Raw genomic sequence first — 27,229 nt, forward strand, 5'->3', positions numbered from 1 at the left:
CTCTGCAATTTACCAATCTGAATTTCAAAAAACCTAAAACAAGCCCACACGAATATAATGAAGACACCATATCGTTTCCTCTTCTCCACATGCAGGGACACACAAAAATAAAATTTACTCAAATAAATCGGGCAGCATTGTGGCACAGTGGGTTAGCACTGCTGCCTCACAGCGCCAGGGACCCGGGTTCGATTCCCAGCTTCGATTCCCGGCTTGGGTCACTGTCTGTGTGGAGTCTGCACATTCCCCCCATGTCTGCGTGGGTTTCTTTCCATAGTCCAAAGATGTGCAGGTTAGGTGCATTGGCCGTGCTAAATTGACCGGAGTGCTAGGGGGACTAGCTAGGGTAAATGCATGGGGTTGTGGGGATATGGCCTGGGTGGGATTGTGGTCGGCGCAGATCCGATGGGCCAAATGGCCTTCTTCTGCACTGTAGGATTCTATGACATCTACTGAAATTTGTCCTAATTCAAAGAGTGGGAAAGGCAGTGGGCGTTCAATGTGGTAAAATATGAAGCCTTGAATTTGGAACCGTGTCAGACTTATTCAGAGTATTTTGGAAATGTTGAGAAACTGGGAATTGAGGGATCAGAATTCCTACAGTGCAGGAGAGGCCATTCAGCCCATTGAGTCTGCACTGACTCTCTGACAGAGCATCTTACCCAGGCCTTCTCCCCCGCCCTATCCCTGTAGCCGCATACATTTCACATGGCCAATCCATCTAACTTGGACATCTTTGGATTGTGGAAAGAAACCCATACAGACGCGGGGATAAGATGCAAACCTCACACAGACACTGAGGAATACCGGAGAGATTGAGGAGTACAAGTACACAAATTACTATAGAAGATTAGTAAACCAAATAGTTTGTGTTTTGTTTCTTTTCAAACCCAATTTTACTTCTTTTCTTTTTAATAGCACTGTCCTCTTATCAACGCATCTCAGTAAGAAATTGTCACAACTAAGGTTTTTTGTTTATTTTTTCATGGGATATGAGCATCACTGGAAAGGATTTCATTGGTTGCTCCTCCTGATCACTAGAATACTTTAAATATCACTCATTTGCTATTAAAGAAAATAAATCCAGTGGTTTGTTTTCTGAACCACGAAGTTTGCAGTGTGGAGAAACCTGTTCCTCCACCTCAGGCAAACCTCTATCAAGGTTACTCCTTCCTTTAGTCCTGAACTCACCTTTTTTCATAGTTCTCTGTGATCTCTCCAAGTTCATCTTGTCATTAAGACCCAGATCCTCTTCCCTTGATCTCCATCTCGTCAACACTCGCCAACACGCCAATACTCGCCAACACTCTCTTCAGATTCTCTTCCATCTTTTCAAATGTTGTCATCAACTCCAGCTTCAAAAAGTCTTTCCAATCAGGTAACCAGCCCCGTCACATCCCCAACCAATCCCACAAGCTATAATCTGTGACTGCTGCATTATTTTCTAACCCACTTTGCCAGTTGTCCGGCCTACTGGGACAGTGTTAAATTCATTCTACTTTGACTTATCGCCACACTGTACACTTGCTATTTGTGATATATATAAATGATTTGGAAGAAGGTGTAACTGGTGTAATCAGCAAGTGTGCAGATGACACGAAGATGGCTGGACTTGCGGATAGCGAAGAGCATTGTCGGGCAATACAGCAGGATATAGATAGGCTGGAAAATTGGGCGGACAGGTGGCAGATGGAGTTTAATCCGGATAAATGCGAAGTGATGCATTTTGGAAGAAATAATGTAGGGAGGAGTTATACAATAAATGGCAGAGTCATCAGGAGTATAGAAACACAGAGGGACCTAGGTGTGCAAGTCCACAAATCCTTGAAGGTGGCAACACAGGTGGAGAAGGTGGTGAAGAAGGCATATGGTATGCTTGCCTTTATAGGACGGGGTATAGAGTATAAAAGCTGGAGTCTGATGATGCAGCTGTATAGAACGCTGGTTAGGCCACATTTGGAGTACTGCGTCCAGTTCTGGTCGCCGCACTACCAGAAGGACGTGGAGGCGTTAGAGAGAGTGCAGAGAAGGTTTACCAGGATGTTGCCTGGTCTTAGCTATGAGGAGAGATTGGGTAAACTGGGGTTGTTCTCCTTGGAAAGACGGAGAATGAGGGGAGATCTAATAGAGGTGTACAAGATTATGAAGGGGGTAGATAGGGTGAACGGTGGGAAGCTTTTTCCCAGATCAGAAGTGACGTTCACGAGGGGTCACGGGCTCAAGGCGAGAGGGGCGAAGTATAACTCAGATATTAGAGGGATGGTTTTTACACAGAGGGTGATGGGGGCCTGGAATGCGCTGCCAAGTAGGGTGGTGGAGGCAGGCACGCTGACATCGTTTAAGACTTACCTGGATAGTCACATGAGCAGCCTGGGAATGGAGGGATACAAACGATTGGTCTAGTTGGACCAAGGAGCGGCACAGGCTTGGAGGGCCGAAGGGCCTGTTTCCTGTGCTGTACTGTTCTTTGTTCTTTGCTGCCAATTCCCTTCCGTTCCCAGTCACTATGTCAGATTGAGCTCTTCAGAGCAAACTCTCTTTCTCTGAGCTAAGCTTCTAAGTGGAGAGAGGGTTAAGCACAGGTTAAAGAGATGTGTGTTGTCTCCAGCCAGGGCAATTAGTGAGATTTTGCAAGCCCAGGCAAGTCGTGGCGGTTACAGATAGTGTGACATGAACCCAAGATCCCAGTTGAGGCCGACCTCATGTGTGTGGAACTTGGCTCAGCGACTCTGCGCTGTCGTGTGTCGTGTTTCTCTCCACTCACATTGTCTGTACCTTTAAGACTTGATTACCTGTAAAGACTCGCATTCCAACCATTATTTTGTAAATTGAGTTTGTGTCTTTATATGCCCTGTTTGTGAACAGAACTCCCACTCACCTGATGAAGGGGCAGCGCTCCGAAAGCTTGTGGCTTGTGCTACCAAATGAACCTGTTGGACTTTAACCTGGTGTTGTGAGACTTCTTACTGTGTTTACCCCAGTCCAACGCCGGCATCCCCACATCATTTCTTCCTCAGCTCAGACGCTGTTGTCAGCTCCAGTCTGGACGACTCCGATGCTTTCATTGCTGTCCTGGCACCTTTTGCAAGTTTGGACGCTGCTGCTTGTGTCATAACTCACACCAACTCCCCATTATTTCTCTGCCTGCTGACCCTTAGCACCTCAATTTAAAACTTTCATCCTTGTTTAAATCCCTCCTTAGGTTCACGTAACCACATCTCTGTAACTGCTTCAGCCCATCAACTCTGAGATAACTGTGCCTCTCCAATGCTGCCCACTTTGCCAAGACTAGCAACCTTGCCATCAATTGACTAGACTTTTAAGTCTGAAATTCCTTCTTTAAATCTTCATGTCTTTCTCCTCTTCTCCTTCAAGCGTTTTATTAAAACCTACCTGACTCAATTTTTCGAATCACTCCTACAACTTCCTTCTTTGACAGAGTGTTAATTTATGTCGATCACAGCAGTGTAGCGATTCACCTTGTGAAGCGATTCTCCACAAGAGGTGCTATATGAATCCAAGTTATCATTCTTGGAGACTCAAACAACTGAAATTGCCAATGGAAGAGAGCGAATATTTGACTGCAGATGTATAAATGCTTCTCTCTAATGTCTTATTGTCTGAATTGAATTAGTGATTTAAAATAAAAATGCTGAATTCTCAGGCAGCCAATAGCACCAGGTTCACAAATACAGGAATGAGGAATTTCACTGACATTGCTCTCGACACTGACGGGGCATAGAGTATAAAAGTTGGGGTCTGATGTTGCAGATGTATAGAACGTTGGTTCGGCCGCATTTGGAATACTGCGTCCAGTTCTGGTCGCCACACTACCAGAAGGACGTGGAGGCTTTGGAGAGAGTACAGAGGAGGTTTACCAGGATGTTGCCTGGTATGGAGGGGCTTAGTTATGAGGAGAGATTGGGTAAACTGGGGTTGTTCTCCCTGGAAAGATGGAGGATGAGGGGAGACTTAATAGAGGTGTATAAAATTATGAAAGGCATAGATAGGGTGAACGGTGGGAAGCTTTTCCCCAGGTCGGTGGTGACGTTCACGAGGGGTCATAGGTTCAAGGTGAAGGGGGGGAGGTTTAACACAGATATCAGAGGGACATATTTTACACAGAGGGTGGTGGGGGCCTGGAATGCGCTGCCAGGCAAGGTGGTGGAGGCGGACACACTGGGAACGTTTAAGACTTATCTAGATAGCCACATGAACGGAGTGGGAATGGAGGGATACAAAAGAATGGTCTAGTTTGGACCAGGGAGCGGCACGGGTTTGGAGGGCCGAAGGGCCTGTTCCTGTGCTGTATTGTTCTTTGTTCTTTGACACTTTCAAAGGATTTTAATGGTGGCAGAAATTGCCTCTCTGTCCCAGTTGTTACGATAGGAAATTCAGCTCCTAATCCAGTCCATCACTCAGTCCCACCCAACCCTCAATCCTTGTGCTGCCAGTTAAAGCTTCAAGGTGTGGGAACTACACAAGGCACAAAAATACTGCATGTCTAAAATGAATGGTTTAAAAAAGACTGAAGTTTAATTACACAATATTGAATAATTTTACATTTTTAACATCAAATGACAATCAAGTTCTTTTTGACAGCTTTTCTTTCTCTTTGTTTCAGGTTGGTAGGTTTCAAACCTAGCCACATTTTGTTTTATTCTACTTTCTCCTTGAAAGTACGGATGGAGATATCCATTATAAAAATCAGCAGCGGAGAGAACCTTCTTCAGCACCAGCTGTTTGACTCCAGCCCAGCCATTCTAAAGAGAGAGATGTTAGTGAGTACAAGAACTGGGCATGTCTTAAATGGAGGAGGTTTGGAGTTTCACGTAGAATATAAGATGTACAGCATTGAAACAGCCATTCAGCTGAATGGCAATGCCCTTCCTCAGTTATATCTATCACTGTAACCAACTGTCCGACGCCCAGTCCATGGCCAGGTGTGGCCCACCAGGCCTCTTTGGAAGTGGAATGGATGATTCTATAAGGAGCTGCTTCTTCACTCATAGGCTGTTCCTCTCCCACAGTGAACCTATCAGCAACAAATGTGGGAAACATCTCTGATTGGTGAACATTGAACAAACACTAGCAGCAGTGAGTGTCCGCATGAGAAAAAGAGGCTTTCTGGTTGGGTAGGGAGGAGGGGGAGACAGAGAGATGCACACACAGATAGAGAGGGGGAGAGACAGAGAGATAGAGAGTCCGACTTCAGTCAGCGTGTCAAAATGACTGAGAGTAAGTGCAAGTGTGTATAGCTCACACCCAGACACCCACCTTCACACTCGCATACCAACATCCAACCACACAGCAACCCTGAGTGAGTCTGACACGCAGGGGAGTCAATGACCTAGTGGTATTATCACCAGATTATTAATCCAGAAACTCAGCTAATGTTCTAGGGATCCAGGTTCGAATCCGATCACTGCAGATGGTGGAATTTGAATTCAAATTTAAAAAAGACTTGTGTCTTGTAGATGGTGGATAGGCTTTGGGGCATCAGGAGATGAGTTACTCGCCACAGTATTCCTAGCCTCTGATCTGCTCTTGTAACCACTGTTTATCTGGCAAGTCCACTTGAGTTTCTGGTCAATGGTAACCCCAAGGATGTTGACAGTGGGGGATTCAGTGATGGTTACACCATTAAATGTCAAAGAACAGTGGTTAGATTGTCTCTCATTGGTGAGGGTCATTGCCTGGCATTTGTGTGGTGTGAATGTTAGTTGCCACTTGTCAGCCCAAGCCTGGATATTATGCAGATCCTGTTGCATTTGAACATGGGCTGCTTCAGTATCTGAGGAGTTGCGAATGGTGCTGAACATTGTGCAATCATCAGCGAACATCCCCACTTCTGACCTTATGACGGAGGGAAGGTCATTGATGAAGCAGCTGAAGATTGTTGGGCCTAGGACACTAACTCTGAGGGACTCCTGCAGAGATGTCGTGGAGCGGAGATGACTGACCCTCCACAACCACAACCATCTTCCTATGTACCAGGTATGACTCCAACCAGCGGAGAGTTTGCCCCCTAATACCCATTGATTCCAGTTTTTCTGGAGCTCCTTGATGCCACACTCGGTCGAATGCAGCATTGATGTCAAGGGCAGTCACTCTCACCTCACCTCTGGAATTCAGCTCTTTCGCCCATGTTTGAACCAAGGCTGTAATGAGGTCAGGAGCTGAGTGACCCTGACGGAACCCAAACTGGGCGTCACTGAGCAGGTTATTGCTGAGCAGGTGCTGCTTGATAACACTGTCGATGACCCCTTCCATCACTTTACTGATGATCGAGAGTAGACTGATGGGGCGGTAATTGGCCGGGTTGGATTTGTCCTGCTTTTTGTGTACAGGACATACCTGGGCAATTTTCTACATTGCCAGTTAGGTGCCAGTGTTGTAACTGTACTGGAAGAGCTTGGCTATGAGAGCGGCAAGTTCTGGAGCATAAATCTTCAGTACTATTGCCGGAATGTTATCAGGGCCCATTGCCTTTGCAGTATCCAGTGCCTTCAACCGGAGTTTAACGTGGAAAAGTGCGAAGTGATTCACTTTGGAAGGAGTAACAGGAATACAGAGTACTGGGCGAATGGTAAGATACTTGGTAGTGTGGATGAACAGAGGGATCTGGGTGTCCATGTGCATAGATCCCTGAAAGTTGGCACCCAGGTTGATAGGGTTGTTAAGAAGGCGTATGGTGTGTTAGCTTTTATTGGTAGAGGGATTGAGTTTCAGAGCCAGAAGGTCATGCTGCAACTGTACAAAACTCTGATGCGGCCGCACTTGGAGTATTGCGTACAGTTCTGGTCGCCGCATCATAGGAAGGATGTGATCACATTGGAAGGGGTGCAGAGGAGATTCACCAGGATACTGCCCGGGTTGGAACATTTAAGTTCTGAAGAGAGGTTGGATAGGCTTGGGAGCAGAGGGGTGATCTGACTGAGGTGTTCAAGGTTATGAGGGGCATGGACAGCGTGGATAGGGAGCAGCTGTTCCCCTTCGTTGAAGGGTCAGTTACAGGGGGACACAAGTTAAAAGTGAGGGGTGAAAGGTATAGGGGGGATTTGAGGAAAAACCTTTTTACTCAGAGGGTGATGACGGTCTGGAATGTGCTGCCTGGGAGGGTGGTGGAGGCGGGATGTCTCACATCCTTTAAAAAGTACTTGGATGAGTACTTGGCACATCATAACATTCAGGGCTATGGGCCAAGTGCTGGCAGATGGGATTAGGTGGGCAGGTCAGGGCATTTCATGCGTCATTGCAGATTTGATGGGCCGAAGGGCCTCTTCTGCACTATAGTATTCTGAGATTCAGTCTAGCAGTTATAGCCTTTAGGTTACGACCAACTCGATCAGTGGTGCTGCTGCCGAGCCACACTGAAATCCCCATCCCAGAGTACATTTTGTGCCTTTGCCACCCTCAATGCTTCCTCCAAGTTTTGTTCAACATGGAGTACAGATTCATCAGTACACTACATAATAACACAGTAAGAGGTTTCGTTGCCCATGTTTAACCTGAAGCCATGAGACTTCATGGGGATCGGAATTAATTTTGACAACTCCCAGGTCAACTCCCTTCTGACTGTAGCCCACTTTGGCGCTCGCCATCTCTGCTGGGTCTGTCCTGCCGGTGGGACAGGACATATCCAGGGATGGTAATGGTGGTGTCTGGGGAGTTATCTGTAAGGTATGATTCCGTGAGAATGACTATGTCAGGCTGTTGCTTGACTAGTCTGTGGCACAGCTCTCCTAATTTTGGCACTAGCCCCCAGATGTTAGCGAGAAGGACTTTGCAGAGTCGACAGGGCTGTTTGTTTTACTGTTGTCTTTTCTGGTGCCAAGGTCAATGCCAGGTAGTCCTTCTGGTTTCATTCCTTTTTATTGACTTCATAGTGAGTAATACAACTGACCATACAACTGGGCCATTTCGGAGGGCAGTTGAGCGTCAACCACATTACTGTGGCTCTGGAGTCACATGTAGGCCAGACCGGGGAAGGACGGCAGATTTCCTTCCCTGAAGGACATTAGTGAAACAGATGGGTTTTATCAACAATGGTTTCATGGTCATCAGTAGATTCTTAATTCCAGATTTCTTTTTTTTTTAAATGGAATTCAAATTCCACCATCTGCTCTGGCGGGATTCGAACCCGGGTCTCCAGAACATTAGCTACGTTTCTGGATTAATAGTCCTGCAATAATACCACGAGGCCATCGCCTCCCCTAAATATTTGACATTGCTTTAGTTTTGCTTCTTTTCTTCATACCTCAACAAATTCACATTTAATGTTAAACCTTACCTTTATGAACTTTGTTCATCAGATCTTTGAATGGGAATAAGATGGAAATGTGGCCGGACCCGCAACATTTGAACAAGGCTACTCGATTCCCTTCTCCCCCTCTCGTTTTCCCTTAACCACATCTATACTATTTATCTCAACCACTTCTTGTGTTAGTGAGTTCCACATTCTCACCAATTCTTTGGGCAATGAAGTTTCTTCTCAATTCCCTGCTGGATTTCATGGTGACCATCTCATGTTGGTGGCTTCTAGTAATGCTCTTCCCCATGAGGGAACATTCTCTGTACAATTGAAGCAAGACCTCACTACTCCTGCACTCAATTCCTCTTGCAATAAAGGCCAACATTCCATTAGCTTTTCTAAAAGCTTGCTGTACCTGCATGTTATGCTGTGCCAATGTGTGCTTAACCACTCTAAAACCAATTTCCCAGAGACACTGGATAAAATAGCAATAAAGGAAATGTAGAGAATATCACTATATAAGGCTGGATTTTATACAAATAAACCAACAGAAAATGCTGGAAATATTCAACAGCTCATGCAATATCTGGGGAGAGAAAATGAGTTAATATTCCAGCTGAAAAAGGGGCTTAGGAGAGCTAGGAGGGAGCATGAGAAGTCCTTAGCGGGTCAGATCAAGGAAAACTCCAAGGCTTTTTACTCTTATGTGAGGAATAAAAGAATGACCAGGATGAGGTTAGGGCCGGTCAAGGACAGTAGCGGGACCTTGTGTATGGAGGAAGTAGAGATAGGAGAGGTGATGAATGAATACTTTTCTTCAGTGTTCACCAAGGAGAGGGGCCATGTTTTTGAGGAAGAGAAGGTGTAACAGGCTAATAGGCTGGAGGAAGTAGATGTTCGGAGAGAGGATGTACGAGCAGGTTTGAATAAACTGAAGATCGATAAGTCCCCTGGGCCTGATGAAATATATCCTAGGATTCTTTGGGAGGCAAGGGATGAGATTGCAGAGCCTTTGGCTTTGATCTTTGGGTCCTCACTGTCCACGGGGATGGTGCCAGAGGACTGGAGAGTGGTGAATGTGGTTCCTCTGTTTAAGAAAGGGAATAGAAATGACCCTGGTAATTATAGGCCAGTTAGTCTTACTTCGGTGGTTGGTAAGTTGATGGAAAAGGTCCTTAGGGATGGGATTTACGACATTTAGAAAGATGCGGATTAATCCGGGATAGTCAGCACGGATTTGTGAAGGACAAGTCGTGCCTCACAAATTTGATAGAATTTTTTGAGGAGGTAACTAAGTGTGTTGATGAAGGTAGGGCAGTTGATGTCATATACATGGATTTTGGTGAGGCGTTTGATAAGGTCCCCCATGGTCGGCTTATGATGAAAGTAAGGAGGTGTGGGATAGAGGGAAAGTTGGCCAATTGGATAGGTAACTGGCTATCTGATCGAAGAAAGAAGTTTAACTACACCAGGTTAAAGTCCAACAGGTTTATTTGGTAGCAAAAGCCACACAAGCTTGTGTGGCTTTTGCTACCAAATAAACCTGTTGGACTTTAACCTGGTGTTGTTAAACTTCTTACTGTGTTTACCCCAGTCCAACGCCGGCATCTCCACATCATATCTGATCGAAGACAGAGGGTGGTGGTGGATGGAAAATTTTCGGATTGGAGGCAGGTTGCTAGCGGAGTGCCACAGGGATCAGTGCTTGGCCCTCTGTTCTTTGTGATTTTTATTAATGACTTAGGAGGAGGGGGCTGAAGGGTGGATCAGTAAATTTGCTGATGACACCAAGATTGGTGGAGTAGTGGATGAGGTGGAGGGCTGTTGTAGGCTGCAAAGAGACAGATAGGATGCAAAGCTGGGCTGAAAAATGGCAGATGGAGTTTAACCCTGATGAACATGTGAGGTGATTCATTTTAGTAGGACAAATTTAAATGTGGACTACAGGGTCAAAGGTAGGGTTCTGAAGACTGTGGAGGAACAGAGAGATCTTGGGGTCCATATCCACAGATCTCTGAAGGTTGCCACTCAAGTGGATAGAGCTGTGAAGAAGGCCTATACTGTGTTAGCTTTCATTAACAGAGGGTTTGAGTTTAAGAGCCGTGGGGTTATGCTGCAGCTGTACAGGACCTTGGTGAGACCACATTTGGAATATTGTGCGCAGTTCTGGTCACCTCACTATAAGAAGGATGTGGAAGCGCTGGAAAGAGTGCAGAGGAGATTTACCAGGATGCTGCCTGGTTTGGAGGGTAGGTCTTATGAGGAAAGGTTGAGGGAGCTAGGGCTGTTCTCTCTGGAGCGGAGGAGGCTGAGGGGAGACTTAATAGAGGTTTATAAAATGATGAAGGGGATAGATAAGAGTGAACGTTCAAAGACTATTTCCTCAGGTGGATGGAGCTATTACAAGGGGGCATAACTATAGGGTTCATGGTGGGAGATATAGGAAGGATATCAGAGGTAGGTTCTTTACGCAGAGAGTGGTTGGGGTGTGGAATGGACTGCCTGCAGTGATAGTGGAGTCAGACACTTTAGGAACATTTAAGCGGTTATTGGATAGGCACATGGTGCACACTAGGATGATAGGGAGTGGGATAGCTTGATCTTGGTTTCAGATAAAGCTCGGCACAACATCGTGGGCCGAAGGGCCTGTTCTGTGCTGTAGTGTTCTATGTTCTATATGTACCTACTTGAAAAGATCAGCCATGATCTTATAGAATGGTAGAACATGTTTGAAGGGCCGAATGGCCTACTCCTGCTCCTCAGTGAAGAGGTGGTGGTAATGTAATTGAATCAGTAATTCAGAGGCCCGGGTTAATGCCCTGGAGACATTCCACGAGGCAGCTGATAGAATTTCAAAGTAATAAATAAATCTGGAATATAAAGCCAGTCTCAGTAATGGTGACCATGAATCTATCATGGATTGTTGTAGAAACATACATGGTTCTTTAGGGAAGGAAATCTGCCATCAGAGGCCTACATGTGACTCCAAACCCATAGCAACATGTTTGAGTCTTAAGTGCCCTCTGAAATTGCCTGGCAAGGCCAATTAGGAATGGGCAAAGGATACCTTGCCAATCCCATGAAAGAATTTAAAAAGTTCAGTGCTCCTGTCAAAAGCTTTCAAGATTTTAAAGGCCACTTATTTATGACCCCTCAGCCTTTTTCAAGAGAGAAGCTGTCAATCCTTTCCTGATCCTTATACCCACACATTTCTGTTATCATCCTTCTGAATTGCCTCTGCTCCCTCTCCAGTGGTGAACAGAACTGCACACAGTCCTCTAGTTATGGTCCAACCAAGGGTCAGCATAGGTTTAACTCCCCTACTTTTTAATTGTTCGTCGAGATAAAACCCAATGCTTGATTTGCTTTTTTTTTAAAAAATGGTATTGTTAAAATGTGGTGAAACTTTGTGATTGATGTATTTACGGTGATCCCTTTGTTTCTCTCATCTGTCCAGAGTTGCATCTTCCAAGTTGTAAGTGATCCTCCATTCATTCCATCAAAATGTACCGCCTCATATTTATCTGTGTTGATCTTCAATCCACAATTTGTCCATACTGCAGGTTTATCAATATACTCTTGAAATTTATTGTAGTTGTATGGGCAGCACGGTAGCACAGTGGTTAGCATTGCTGCTTCACAGCTCCAGGGACCTGGGTTCGATTCCCGACTTGGGTCACTGTCTGTGTGGAGTTTGCACATTCTCCTCGTGTCTGCGTGGGTTTCCTCCGGGTGCTCCGGTTTCCTCCCACAGTCCAAAGATGTGCGGGTTAGGTTGATTGGCCATGCTAAAATTGCCCCTTAGTGTCCTGGGATGTGTAGATTAGAGGGATTACCGGGTAAAATATATGGGGGTAGGGCCTGGGTGGGATTGTGGTTGGTGCAGACTCGATGGGCCGAATGGCCTCTTTCTGTACTGTAGGGTTTCTATGATTTCTATGATAGTCCTCATCAGTTTGACTAACCCTCTCACCACCTCCTAATTAGATGACATCTGCAAATTTTAAGATTGTGTTTTTGATTCCAAAGTGCACATTGTGGAATTCCCTGCCCGGTGAAGCGGTTGAGGCCTCATTGAATGTTTTTAAGGCAAGGATAGATAAATTTTTGAACAGTAAAGGAATTGAGGGTTATGGTGAGTGGGTGGGTAAGTGGAGCTGAGTCCATGAAAAGATCGGCCATGATCTTATTGAATGGCGGAGCAGGCTCGAGGGGCCGAATGGCCTACTCCTGCTCCTAGTTCTTATGATTAGAATGAATTGTGAACAGCAGCGGCTCCAGCTGATCGTTGCGAAACACCACTTCCCACCTTTTGTCACTGTGAATACTACCCTTTACTCCCACACACACTGCTTTCCGTCTTCAAGCCAGCCAGCAATCCATTCTGCCACTTGCCCCCTGACTTTCTCTAACTTTGCTCATTTGTCTGTTATGGAGCACATTATCAGAGGCCTTTTGAAAATCCAGATAAGTTATTTCTACTATGGCGGCACGGTAGCACAGTGGTTAGCACTGCTGCTTCACAGCTCCAGGGACCTGGGTTCGATTCCTGGCTCGGGTCACTGTCTGTGTGGAGTTTGCACATTCTCCTCGTGTCTGCGCGGGTTTCCTCTGGCTGCTCCAGTTTCCTCCCACAGTCCAAAAATGTGCGGGTTAGGTTGATTGGCCATGCTAAAAAAATGCCCCTTAGTGTCCTGAGATGCGTAGGTTAGAGGGATTAGTGGGTGGATATGGGGATAAGGGCATGGGTGGGATTGTGGTCTGTGCAGACTCGATGGGCCAAATGGCCTCTTTCTGTACTGTAGGGTTTCTATGATTCTACTATATTACCATTATCTACTTCCTCTGTTACCTGCTTAAAAAAAATCAATCGAAAGTTGGTCAAGAACAAAGTTCCATTTGAGATACATGTTGAGTATTCATAGAAACATAGAAAACTACAGCACAAAACAGGCCCTTCGGCCCCACAAGCTGTGCCGAACATATCCCTACCTTTTAGGCCGATCTATAACCCTCCATCCTATTAAGTCCCATGTACTCATCCAGGAGTTTCTTAAAAGACCCTATTGAGTTTGCCTCCACCACCACTGACAGCAGCCGATTCCACTCGCCCACCAACCTGTGTGAAAAACTTCCCCCTAACATTTCCCCTGTACCTACACCCCAGCACCTTAAACCTGTGTCCTCTCGTAGCAGCCATTTCCACCCTGGGAAAAAGCCTCTGAGAGTCCACCCGATCTATGCCTCTCAACATCTTATATACCTCTATTAGGTCTCCTCTCATCCCACGTCTCTCCAAGGAGAAAAGACCGAGCTCCCTCAGCCTATCCTCATAAGGCATGCCACTCAATCCAGGCAACATCCTTGTAAATCTCCTCTGCATCCTTTCAATCTTTTCCACATCCTTCCTGTAATGAGGCGACCAGAATTGAGCACAGTACTCCAAGTGGGGTCTGACGAGGGTCTTATATAGCTGCATCATTAACCCCGGACTCCTAAACTCAATCCCTCAATTGATAAAGGCCAGCACACCGTACGCCTTCTTAACAACCTCCTCCACCTGCGGGGCTGATTTTAGAGTCCTATGGACGCGGACCCCAAGGTCTTTCTGATCCTCTACAGTACTAAGAGTCTTTCCCTTTATATTGTACTCCTTCAGCCCATTTGACCTGCCAAAATGGACCACTACGCATTTATCTGGGTTGAAGTCCATCTGCCACTTCTCCGCCCAGTCTTGCATCCTATCTATGTCCCTCTGTAACTTCTGACATCCCTCCAGATTATCCACAACCCCACCAACCTTCGTGTCGTCGGCAAACTTACCAACCCATCCCTCCACTTCCTCATCCAGGTCATTTATGAAAATGACAAACAGCAAGGGTCCCAGAACAGATCCCTGGGGCATACCACTGGTGACCGACCTCCATTTAGAAAAAGATCCGTCTATACACACTCTCTGCCTCCTTTGGGCAAGCCAGTTCTGGATCCACAGGGCAGCAGCCCCTTGGATCCCATGCCCTCTCACTTTTTCTAGAAGCCTTGCATGGGGTACCTTATCGAACGCCTTGCTAAAATCCATATAAACCATATCTACCGCTTTCCCTTTGTCAATGTGTTTAGTCACATTTTCGAAGAACTCCACCAGGCTCGTAAGGCACGATCTGCCTTTGACAAAGCCATGTTGAGTATACTTGAGCACACTAAACCTCTCTAAATGCTCATAAATCTTGTCCCTCAGGATCTTCTCCATCAGCTTACCAACCACTGAGGTTAGACTCACCGGTCGGTAATTTCCTGGGCTATCCCTATTCCCCTTCTTGAAAATAGGAACCACATCTGCAATCCTCCAGCACCTCTCCCGTCTCCATCGACGATGCAAAGATCATCACCAGAGGCTCTGCAATCTCTTCCCTCGTCTCCCACACTAACCTGGGGTACATCCCATCTGGACCCGGCGACTTATCTATCTTGATGCCATTCAAAGATTCCAGCACAACCTCTTTGTTAAAGTCCACATACTTAATCTTTTCAGTCCACCGCAAACCCACAGTACATCCACCCATGTCCTTCTCCTCTGTGAAAACAGAGGCAAAATACTCATTAAGCACCTCTGCCATTTCTACTGGTTCCATACTGATTTTCCCGCCTTCACCTTTTATAGGCCCTATTCCTTCACATCTCATCCTTTTACTCTTCACATATTTATAGAACGCCTTAGGGTTCTCCTTAATCCTATCTGCCAAGGCCTTCTCGTGACCCGTTCTGGCTCTCCTAATTTCCTTCTTTAGTCCCTTCCTACAAGCCATATACTCATCTAGATCCCTATCTTCGCCAAGCTCTCTGAGCCTTTTGTACCCTTTCCTTTTCTTCTCGACGAGGTCCCACACAGCTTTCGTGCACCACGGTTCCTTTAACCTACCAACTCCTCCCTGTCTGCTTGGAACATTGTCCTGCAGAACCCTAGACAGACATTCCTTGAAAAACTGCCACCTCTCTTCAGTACATTTCCCCGAGAATACCTCCTTCCAATTGACTCCTTGAATTTGCTGTCTAATGTCTTCATATTTCCCCTTACTCCATATAAACGCTTTCCTAGCTTGCCTGATCCTCTCTTTTTTCAATGCAAGCATAAAGGAGATAGTTATGATCACTATCCCCAAGATGCTCTCCCACTGAGAGATCTGACACCTGTCCAGGTTCATTGGTCAGTATCAGATCAAGTATAGCCTCTCCTCTTGTAGGCTTGTCCACATGCTGTGTCAGGAAACCCTCCTGAACACACCTAACGAACTCCTCCCCATCCAATCCCCTTACCCTAGGGATATTCCAATCTATGTTTGGGAAATTAAAGTCTCCCATCACAACAACTCTGCTATTATTGCAACTCTCCAGGATCTGTTTCCCTATCTGCTCCTCCACCCCCGTCACTATTGGGCGGCCTATAGAAAACTCCCAGCAAAGTGATCGACCCCTTCCCACTCCGAACTTCCACCCACAGAGACTCTGTAGACAATCCCTCCACAGCATACACCTTCTCTACAGCTGTGATACTATCCCTGATCAGCAGTGCCACTCCACCCCCTCTCTTGCCTCCCTCCCTGTCCTTCCTGAAACATCTGAATCCCGGCACCTGGAGTATCCAGTCCTGTCCCCGAGACATCCAAGTCACACTTCCAGGCATCGATCCACGCTCTGAGCTCATCCCCTTTATTCACTATCCTCCTGGCATTAAAGTAAACACATCTCAATCCTTTGGTCTGAGCTCTCCCCTTCTCTATCCCCCGTCCATCCGCCCTCTTGCACTGTCTATAACCCTTCTCTGTTTGCGAGCTAACTTCCTCGCTCCCAGTCACCTCGTCTCGATCCCCTCCCCCCAACCTATCTAGTTTAAACTCTCCCTAGTAGCCTTAGCCAACCTTCCTGCCAGGATATTGGTCCCCCTGGGATTCAAGTGCCACCCGTTTTTTGTGTACAGGTCACACCTGCCCTAAAGAGGTCCCAATGGTCCAGGAACCTGAATCCCTGCCCCCTGCACCAGTCCCTCAGCCACACATTCACCCTCCACCTCACTCCATTCCTGCCCTCACCCTCCCGTGGCACAGGCAGCAATCCTGAGATTACTACCTTTGCTTTCCTCCTTCTCAGCTGTCTCCCTAATTCCCTATACTCTCTTTTCATGACCCCTTCCCCCTTCCTTCCCACATCAGTGGTACCAATATGTATCGCTACCTCTGGCTCCTCTCCCTCCCCCCTCAGGATTTCTGGGAGTCGACCAGCGACATCCTGGATCCCGGCCCCAGGGAGACAGACCACCATCCGAGACTCCCGCCTGCCTCCGCAAAAACGCCCGTCCGACCCCCTTACCGTTGAGTCCCCGATTAACACTGCCTTCCTCCTCTTTTCCTTAGCCCTCTGAGTTACAGGGCCGGACTCCACTCCGGAGACACGGCCACTGCTGCTTCCCCCAGGCGGGCTGTCCCCCCCAGCAGTACTCAGGCAGGAGTACTTGTTGTGTAGGGGCACATCCACCAGGGTGCTCTCAATCACCCGAGCTTCACCCTTCCTGGCTGTCACCCACTTGGCCTCCACCCGTGGCCCTGGTGTGACCACCTGATGATAGCTCTTGTCTATCACCTCCTCATTCTCCCTTAACAGCCTAAGATCCTCGAGCTGCACTTCCAGCTCCTTAACACGGCCCCTCAGGAACCGCAGCTCGACACACCCCTCACAGATGTGGATGTCCGGGAGGCCAGGTGCCTCCAGGACCTCCCGCATCCTACACTGGGAACAACACACTGGCTTCACACTCATATTTGGCCCTTTATACCAAGGTACACAGAGAAAAGTAAATATGAAAAAAAAAACTCACCCCTGCTCGCACTGTCCCCCGAAGCCCTGTGAGCCAAAGCCCTTATAGCTCACACTCTGCTCCCTGCTCACTATGCTGCCCGCTCCCGACACTGCCCCCTGTATACTGCGGCCTCCCTTTTATACTTCACGCGTTTAAAAAAAACCCTTCCCAGACTCCTTAGCAGCCCACTTCCGGTTTTCAGTTTAAAATTAAGAAAAATACGACTACAAAAATATTCATTATTATAATTCTCATTTCTAGATGTCTGTCTATTCTCTCACTTAGTAAGAATTCCATTATTTTTCCTACGTGATGTTAACCTGATTGGTTTATAATTCCCTGGGTATCACTTATATGTAGGAAATACATTTATTATCTACCAGTTCACTGGCATAATACTTTTTTCTAATTATTAAATATGTATTAATACATCTGCTGGCGTTTGGACAGAACTTTCATTTTCAGGAGGAAACCATCTTTCTATACACCAAGAATTCAGATGATGGACATATCTGACCAAACTTCAGAGCAACAGCAACTTCCAGCTGTAGAACAGATTGGGACTGAAATATTGGGACTGTCCAAAGATGTGCGGGTTAGGTTGATTGGCCAGTTTAAAAGTTGCCCCGTAGAGTCCTGAGATGCGTAGGTTAGCGGGATTAGCGGGTAAATATGTGGGGGTAGGGCCTGGGTGGGATTGTGGTCAGTGCAGACTCGATGGGCCGAATGGCCTCCTTCTGCACTGTAGGGTTTCTATGATTCTATGATTTCTATGAAATAGCAATGTCACAGGAGGTCACAAGCCACGCCCTGGCTATGAATGGATGCAATTTTTCAATAAAACAAATTCAACTTCAGACGCTTCAAGACAGATATAAATTTCAGCACAGCAATGTATAGTTTTACCTTGCAGCGCACTAACAGGATATTAGATTCCTTGTGGAAGTGGAGAGTTCCCGAGATTAACTGTTCCTGTGTGAAAGCTACAGAAACAAACATTAAAAAACAAAATCATTACAATTCTTAAAGGTTTCTCAAGATTGTTAAAAAGGGAAAAATGGGTCATGTCAGGTACAGAATATTTGAAACATGAAATAAAACAAAACATTAAAAAAGTCTAAAAAAAGGGAGTGTAAACCTAGATTGAGCATTTTCAAACTGAAACATCCACAGCAAATCGTTCAAAAGCACGCAGACAATGTAGGTACAACAGATAAAATACTGGAATATCAAAACAGAAAAATGCTGCAAACACACAAAACCACAAGCAGATTGGTTAGGAATATGATAGATGTTTGTTACTAGACTATCGGCACTTAAGGTTGATAAGGCATCAGGATTGGTCGAGATGCACCCAAGAATATTGAAAGAATCGAGAATGGAAATTGCGGGGCTGCTGGGGTAACCTTCCAGTCTTTGAGACTCGGGGGGGGGGGGGGGGGGGGGGGGGAGGAGGTGCCAGAGGACTGGACAATTAATAATGTTCAAATAACATTGTGCGGTTAGCTCCAGCAGCTACAGAGCAGTCAGTTTAAAATCAGTGCCAGGTAAGCTTCTAGACGCAATTATTCAGGATAGAATTAGTAGTCCCATGGCAAAAAGTGAGTTGATTAGGAAGAGCCAGTAATGATTTCCAAAGGGGAAATCTGGTTTAATTAACTTGTAGTTTTTTGGGGAGGTAGCAGAGGGTCAAAGAGGGTAATGCTGTTGATGTGGTGTACTTGGACTTTCAGAAGGAATTAAATACAGTGCCACACAAGAGACTTGTGAGAAAAAAGTTATAGCTCATGGAATAAAAGGACAGAAGCAACATGATACAAAATAGGCTGAATAATAGGAAGCAGAGAGTAGTGGTCAATGGATATTTTTCAAGCTGGGGGAAGGTTTGTATTGTTGTTTCCCAGGGGTTAGTATTGGGAGCCTTGCTTTTCCTGATGGATATTAATGATCTAGATCATGATGTGCAGGGGACAATTTCAAACTTTGTGGTTGATACAAAACTTGGAAATATTGTAAACTGTGAAGAAGACAGTGTAGATCATCAAAAGGACATAGACAAGTTGGTGGAGTGGGCAGATGAAGGTCAATCCGGAGAAATGTGAAATGACACATTTTGGTAGAAAGAAGATTGAGCGACAATATAAAATAAGGGATAAAATTCTTAAGGGGGTATAGCAGCAGAGGGACCTGAGAGATTTGATAGAGATGTTCAAAAATCCTGAGGGACTGGTCAGAGCAGATAGGGGCAACCTGTTACCCCTCGTAAAAGGTTCGAGAATCAGAGGGCACAGATTTAAAGTGATTTGCAAAAGAAGCAAATGTGAAGAGAAAAACATTTTCACCCAGCAAGTAGGTAAGAAAGAACATAGAAAACTACAGCACAAAACAGGCCCTTCGGCCCCACAAGGTGTGCCGAACATATCCCTATCTTTTAGGCCTACCTATAACCCTCCATCCTATTAAGTCCCATGTACTCATCCAGGAGTCTCTTAAAAGACCCTATTGAGTTTGCCTCCATCACCACTGACGGCAGCCGATTCCACTCGCCCACCACCCTCTGTGTGAAAAACTTCCCCCTAACATTTCCCCTGTACCTACTCCCCAGCACCTTAAACCCGTGTCCTCTCGTAGCAGCCATTTCCACCCTGGAGAAAAGCCTCAGAGTCCACCCGATCTATGCCTCTCAACATCTTATATACCTCTATTAGGTCTCCTCTCATCCCACGTCTCTCCAAGGAGAAAAGACCGAGCTCCCTCAGCCTATCCTCATAAGGCATGCCACTCAATCCAGGCAACATCCTTGTAAATCGCCTCTGCACCCTTTCAATCTTTTCCACATCCTTCCTGTAATGAGGCGACTAGAATTGAGCACAGTACTCCAAGTGGGGTCTGACGAGGGTCTTATATAGCTGCATCATTATCCCCGGACTCCTAAACTCAATCCCTCGATTGATAAAGGCCAGCACACCGTACGCCTTCTTAACCACCTCCTCCACCTGCGGGACCGATTTTAGAGACCTATGGACCCGGACCCCAAGGTCCTTCTGATCCTCTACAGTACTAAGAGTCTTTCCCTTTATATTGTACCCCTTCGTCCCATTTGACCTGCCAAAATGGACCACTACGCATTTATCTGGGTTGAAGTCCATCTGCCACTTCTCCGCCCAGTCTTGCATCCTATCTATGTCCCTCTGTAACTTCTGACATCCCTCCAGATTATCCACAACCCCACCAACCTTCGTGTCGTTGGCAAACTTACCAACCCATCCCTCCACTTCCTCATCCAGGTCATTTATGAAAATGACAAACAGCAAGGGTCCCAGAACAGATCCCTGGGGCACACCACTGGTGACCGGCCTCCATTTAGAAAAAGACCCATCCATACCCACTCGCTGCCTCCATTGGGCAAGCCAGTTCTGGATCCACAGGGCAGCAGCCCCTTGGATCCCATGCCCTCTCACTTTTTCTAGAAGCCTTGCATGGGGGACCTTATTGAACACCTTGCTAAAATCCATATAAACCACATCTACCGCTTTCCCTTCGTCAATGTGTTTAGTCACATTTTCGAAGAACTCCACCAGGCTCGTAAGGCACGATCTGCCTTTGACAAAGCCATGCTGAGTATTCTTGAGCATACTAAACCTCTCTAAATGCTCATAAATCTTGTCCCTCAGGATCTTCTCCATCAGCTTACCAACCACTGAGGTTAGACTCACCGGTCGGTAATTTCCTGGGCTATCCCTATTCCCCTTCTTGAAAATAGGAACCACATCCGCAATCCTCCAATCCTCCGGCACCTTTCCCGTCTCCATCGACGACGCAAAGATCATCACCAGAGGCTCTGCAATCTCTTCCCTCGCCTCCCACAGTAACCTGGGGTACATCCCATCCGGACCTGGCAACTTATGTATCTTGATGCCATTCAAAGATTCCAGCACAACCTCTTTCTTAAAGTCCACATACTCAATCTTTTCAGTCCACCGCACGCCCGCAGTACATCCACCCAGGTCCTTCTCCTCTGTGAAAACAGAGGCAAAATACTCATTAAGCACCTCTGCCATTTCTATAGGTTCCGTACTGATTTTCCCGCCTTCACCTTTTATCGGTCCTATTCCTTCACGTCTCATCCTTTTACTCTTCACATATTTATAGAACGCCTTAGGGTTTTCCTTAATCCTACCTGCGAAGGCCTTCTCGTGACCCCTTCTGGCTCTCCTAATTTTCTTCTTTAGTCCTTTCCTACAAGCCGTATACTCATCTAGATGGTCTCCTTCTGCCTGTAGGGTTTTTTTTTTAAAAACAGCCATCTGAACAGGTTTATCGTCCTATCCAAGAGATGGCACTTCGGCAGCACAGTCAACTTACAGCACAACACTACTCCCTCGCTGCTACACTGCATGTCAGCAGATGCTCAAACTCTGCAATGTGATTTGAACCTGGAGCCTTGTGACTCAGAGACGCAGAGTTCTAGCAGTGGAAGCACCGCTGTAACTGGGTTAAAAGGTTACAGGAATGATCTTTCATCAACATTCCTGAAACCGAAGATCTCAACTGGTACAGTGATCGCCTCAGTGCTAGAAAGCTGCAGATTCCACTTACACCCCTTTGCCCACATCCTTTAACACCTCTGATTAACAGAATTGTATGAATCTAGGGTTTAAAATTAACAATTGACCCAGCCCAAGCTCCAATTCCCATTAAAGTTCCAATCTTTTATTGCCTTGAATGCATCAAAATATTTCCTTATATCACTCCTTGAAGATCTGGTTCTAATTTTTAGGCTCTCATCCCAGAGTTCGAGACTTCCCACAGGTAGAAAGAGTTTATTTCAATTTACCCTGGCTAATAGGCTGGAGGAAATAGATGTTCGGAGGGAGGATGTCTTGGCAGTTTTGAATAAACTGAAGGTCGATAAGTCCCCTGGGCCTGATGAAATGTATCCTAGGATTCTGTGGGAGGCAAGGGATGAGATTGCAGAGCCTTTGGCATTGATCTTTGGGTCCTCGCTGTCCACGGGGATGGTGCCAGAGGACTGGAGAGTGGCAAATGTTGTTCCTCTGTTTAAGAAAGGGAATAGAAATGACCCTGGTAATTATAGACCGGTTAGTCTTACTTCGGTGGTTGGTAAATTGATGGAAAGGGTCCTTAGGGATGGGATTTACGACCATTTAGAAAGATGCGGATTAATCCGAGATAGTCAGCACGGATTCGTGAAGGGCAAGTCGTGCCTCACAAATTTGATAGAATTTTTTGAGGAGGTAACTAAGTGTGATGAAGGTAGGGCAGTTGATGTCATATACATGGATTTTAGTAAGGCGTTTGATAAGGTCCCCCATGGTCGGCTTATGATGAAAGTGAGGAGGTGTGGGATAGAGGGAAAGTTGGCCGATTGGATAGGTAACTGGCTGTCTGACCGAAGACAGAGGGTGGTGGTCGATGGAAAATTTTCGGATTGGAGGCAGGTTGCTAGCGGTGTGCCGCAGGGATCAGTGCTTGGTCCTCTGCTCTTTGTGATTTTTATTAATGACTTAGAGGAGGGGGCTGAAGGGTGGATCAGTAAATTTGCTGATGACACCAAGATTGGTGGAGTAGTGGATGAGGTGGAGGGCTGTTGTAGGCTGCAAAGAGACATAGATAGGATGCAAAGCTGGGCTGAAAAATGGCAAATGGAGTTTAACCCTGATAAATGTGAGGTGATTCATTTTGGTAGGACAAATTTAAATGTGGATTACAGGGTCAAAGGTAGGGTTCTGAAGACTGTGGAGGAACAGAGAGATCTTGGGGTCCATATCCACAGATCTCTAAAGGTTGCCACTCAAGTGGATAGAGCTGTGAAGAAGGCCTATAGTGTGTTAGCTTTCATTAACAGGGGGTTGGAGTTTAAGAGCCGTGGGGTTATGCTGCAACTGTACAGGACCTTGGTGAGACCACATTTGGAATATTGTGTGCAGTTCTGGTCACCTCACTATAAGAAGGATGTGGAAGCGCTGGAAAGAGTGCAGAGGAGATTTACCAGGATGCTGCCTGGTTTGGAGGGTAGGTCATATGAGGAAAGGTTGAGGGAGCTAGGGCTGTTCTCTCTGGAGCGGAGGAGGCTGAGGGGAGACTTAATAGAGGTGTATAAAATGATGAAGGGGATAGATAGAGTGAACGTTCAAAGACTATTTCCTCGGGTGGATGGAGCTATTACAAGGGGGCATAACTATAGGGTTCGTGGTGGGAGATACAGGACGGATATCAGAGGTAGGTTCTTTACGCAGAGAGTGGTTGGGGTGTGGAATGGACTGCCTGCAGTGATAGTGGAGTCAGACACTTTAGAAACATTTAAGCGGTTATTGGATAGGCACATGGAGCACACCAGGATGATAGGGAGTGGGATAGCTTGATCTTGGTTTCAGATAAAGCTCGGCACAACATCGTGGGCCGAAGGGCCTGTTCTGTGCTGTACTGTTCTATGTTCTACCCAGCAAATTTCTTATTGAAAACTTCACTCAAAGTCACTTCAAAACTCATCTCATAATTTATTGTCAGAGTTCAGGAATTATCCGAGTAAATCTACACTGCATCCCCCAGAAGGCTAATATATCCTCCCCAAGATGTGGTGCCAAGAACTGCTGATTTAACAAGGGCCTTGTTTAGATGAAGCATTACATCTTATATTGTAGTCTTCAAAATGTAACGGCCAAACATGGTCCTTTAACATTTTTGATTACATCCCGCCCTCCCATGGGTACGTTAATAATTTACTTTTGGGAGGTGAAAGATTTGGTTGACCAACTGCAGCAGAATTTCCTCCGGCCCAGGAAGGTGATTCAAGAAAACGCAACAGGATTTATTTTTTTATGGAGGGAAATCTCTCCTGATTTATCTCCCTTGTTGAAGGTAGTTGCAGTTGCTGCATTTCTGAAATCTGGATGAGTTGAGAGTTCTTTTCCTTCCCAAATCTGTAGAGTGAGGGCACGGAGTCTTGATGTGTGAAAACATCTGCCAGCTTTGGACTGGGAAACATTACGGATAGGAGGAACAGTGGACAGGCAATGGCTGGCATTTAAGGAATGAATAGGTGAACTCCAGAAGTTGTTTATTCCTATTTGGCGCAAGAGTGCTAAGGGAACTGTAGCCAAACCATGACCTACAAGGGAAATTAGAGATAGTATTAGATTCAAAGAAGCACACAAATTGTAAAGATATATGTAAATAAATGATTTGGAGGAAAATGTAACTGGTTTGACTGGTAAGTTTGCGGACGACACAAAGGTTGGTGGATTTGCGGACAGCGATGAGGACCATCAGAGGATACAGCAGGATATAGATCAGTTGGAGACTTGGGTGGAGAGATGGTAGATGGAGTTTAATCCAGACAAATCTGAGGTAATGCATTTTGGAAGGTCTAATACAGATAGGAAATATACAGTAAATGGCAGAACCCTTCAGAGTATTGATAGGCAGAGGGATCTGGGAGTACAGGTACACAGGTCACTGAAAGTGGCAATGCAGATGGAGAAGGTAGTCAAGGAGGCATACAGCATGCTTGCCTTCATCGGCCGGGGCATGGAGTTTAAAAATTGGCAAGTCATGTTGCAGCTTTATAAAAACTTAGTTCGGCCGCATTTGGAATATAGTGTTCAATTCTGGTCGCCGCACTACCAGAAGGATGTGGAGGCTTTGGAGAGGGTACAGAAAATATTTACCAGGATGTTGCCTGGTTTGGAGGGCATTAGCTATGAGGAGAGGTTGGAGAAACTTGGTTTGTTCTCACTGGAATGACGGAGGTTGAGGGGAGACCCGATAGAAGTCTACAAGATGAGAGGCATGGACAGATTGGATAGTCAGAAGCTTTTTCCCAGGGTGGAAGAGTCAATTACTAGGGGGCACAGGTTTAAGGTGCGAGGGGCAAGGTTTAAAGGAGATGTACGAGGCAGATTTTTTACACAGAGAGTAGTGGGTGCCTGGAACTTGTTGCCGAGGGAGGTAGTGGTATTTGGCCCTTCGAGGCTGCTCCGCCATTCATCACGATCATGGCTGATATCCAACTCAATAGCCTAATCCTGCTTTTTCCACTTAACCTTTGATCCAATTCTCCCCCAAGTGCTATATCCAGCCGCCTCTTGAATGCATTCAATGTTTTGGCATCAATTACTTCCTGTGGTAATGAATTCCACAGGCTCACCACTCTGGGTGAAGAAATGTCTCCTCACCTCCATCCTAAATGGTCTACCCTGAATCCTCAGATTGTGACCCCAGGTTCTGGACTCCCCCACCATCAGGAACATCCTCCCTGCATCTATCCTGTCTAGTCCTGTTAGAATTTTATAAGTCTCTAGGAGACCCCCCCTCATTCATCTGAACTCCAGTGAAACAATCCTAACCTAGTCAATCTCACCTCATTCATCAGTCCCGCCATCCCTGGAATACCTTTGCTGCACTCCCTCGAGAGCAAGAACATCCTTCCTCAGAAAAGGAGACCAAAACTGCGCACAATACTCTAGGTGTGGCCTCACCAAGTCCCTGTATAATTGCAACAACACATCCCTGCTCCTGTACTCGAAACCTCTCGCAATGAAGGCCAACATACCATTTGCCTTCTTTACCGCCTGCTGCACCTGCATGCTTACCTTCAGCGACTGGTGCACAAGGACACCCAGGTCCCGCTGCACACTCCCCTCTCCCAATTTACAGCCATTCAGGTAGTAATCTGCCTTCTTGTTTTTGCTTCCAAAGCGAATAACCTCACATTTATCCAAATTATACTGCATCTGCCATTGATTTGCCCACTCACCCAACCTGTCCAGATCATTCTGAAGGATCTCTGCATCCTCGTCACAGTTCACCCTCCCACCCAACTTGGTATCATCTGCAAACTTTGAGATGTTACGTTTTGTTCACTCACCTAAATCATTAATATATATTGTGAATAGCTGGGGTCCCAGCACTGATCCCTGTGGCACCCCACTAGTTACTGCCTGCCAATTTGCAAAGCACTCATTAATTCCTACTCTTTGTTTTCTCTCTGCCAACCAGTTTTCTATCCATCTCAATACACTTCCCCCAATCCCATGCGCTTTAATCTTGCACGATAATCTCTTGTGCGGGACTCTATCAAACGCTTTCTGAAAGTCAAAATATACCACATCAACTGGCTCCCCCTTGTCAACTCTACTAGTTACATCTTCAAAGAATTCCAACAGATTTGTCAAGCATGATTTCCCCTTCAGAAATCCATGCTGACTGTCTCCAATACACATCCTGTGAGCAAAGAGACTTTTGTCCACTTGACCTTGGTCTATAGATAGCCCTAGAGGATTCAGAATGACTTCACCTGCTTTGGTGATCAACCTAGTTTTAAGTCTCCCAGTCTTTCACTTTGCACCACCAGTCCTTTACCCCCCAGATGTGTCTTTGGGAATACGTCTTGAGTTGTTGGAAATCCACCACTTTCCTGCCTTGTTCAGCCAGCCATTACTACCAGGTGAGGAGAGATGAACTGACTCCTCTTTTCGATGGTAGTCGATATATAGAAGGGGCTTGGAGCTCCGAAAGCTTGTGTGGCTTTTGCTACCAAATAAACCTGTTGGACTTTAACCTGGTGTTGTTAAACTTCTTACTATCCTCTTTTCGAGCCACTCTTGGGTTGGTTACAACAGAGTTTAAAAAGTAGGGATGTTGCCATTTCACGATATACACTTAATTGTGTGTAGCTCAGTGTAAACAAATAAGCCTGAAAAGTCCGTAACAAGTAATGAGTCAGTTTTATTCCAAGACTCACAGCAAATGATGCAGAAATGAGCTTAAGGTTTAAAATGCACAAACACATCCAACTACCCACTAAAAACAAAAATACACATCTCCAAAGCACTGCAAGAAAGAAATAACTCTTCAGAATGTCAGACCTTAAAACGTGGCCAAGTGAAGACAGAAGAAGAAAATCACTGATTCAATTCACATTAAACAGCAAGTGCTCTCAAAGAACAGGGGGGGGGGGGAGCAATTCCCTGGTTCATCCCCCATGGTAATGCCTTGACCAGAGTTAACCTGGTTTGAATTTGAAACAAATGCTTGGCAATTAACTGTTCCCTGCTGCATGCTTCACAGCTAAACTTCTAACCAAGTCCACTTGCCAGCCA

General features: G+C 46.0%; 1 protein-coding gene across 3 annotated transcripts in view; it reads right to left on the minus strand.

Moving 5' to 3' along the window:
• The window catches only part of mtfmt (mitochondrial methionyl-tRNA formyltransferase), a 76,275-nt gene that overhangs the window by 22,589 nt on the left and 26,457 nt on the right, over positions 1-27,229 (minus strand). For 2 of the 3 annotated variants that reach the window (XM_078241101.1, XM_078241102.1), the window contains 2 exons: positions 18,012-18,088; positions 4,513-4,763 (listed from right to left, as the gene is read on the minus strand). In XM_078241101.1, coding sequence (XP_078097227.1) covers positions 4,560-4,763; positions 18,012-18,088 — 281 coding nt within the window. In that variant the 3' untranslated portion in view covers positions 4,513-4,559. Of the gene's footprint in view, positions 1-4,512; positions 4,764-18,011; positions 18,089-27,229 lie in introns of those variants that run through there. The other variant, XM_078241103.1, reaches the window with a different exon arrangement.

This window comes from Mustelus asterias, chromosome 24 (assembly GCF_964213995.1).
Source record: "Mustelus asterias chromosome 24, sMusAst1.hap1.1, whole genome shotgun sequence".
NCBI classification, from domain to species: domain Eukaryota; kingdom Metazoa; phylum Chordata; class Chondrichthyes; order Carcharhiniformes; family Triakidae; genus Mustelus; species Mustelus asterias.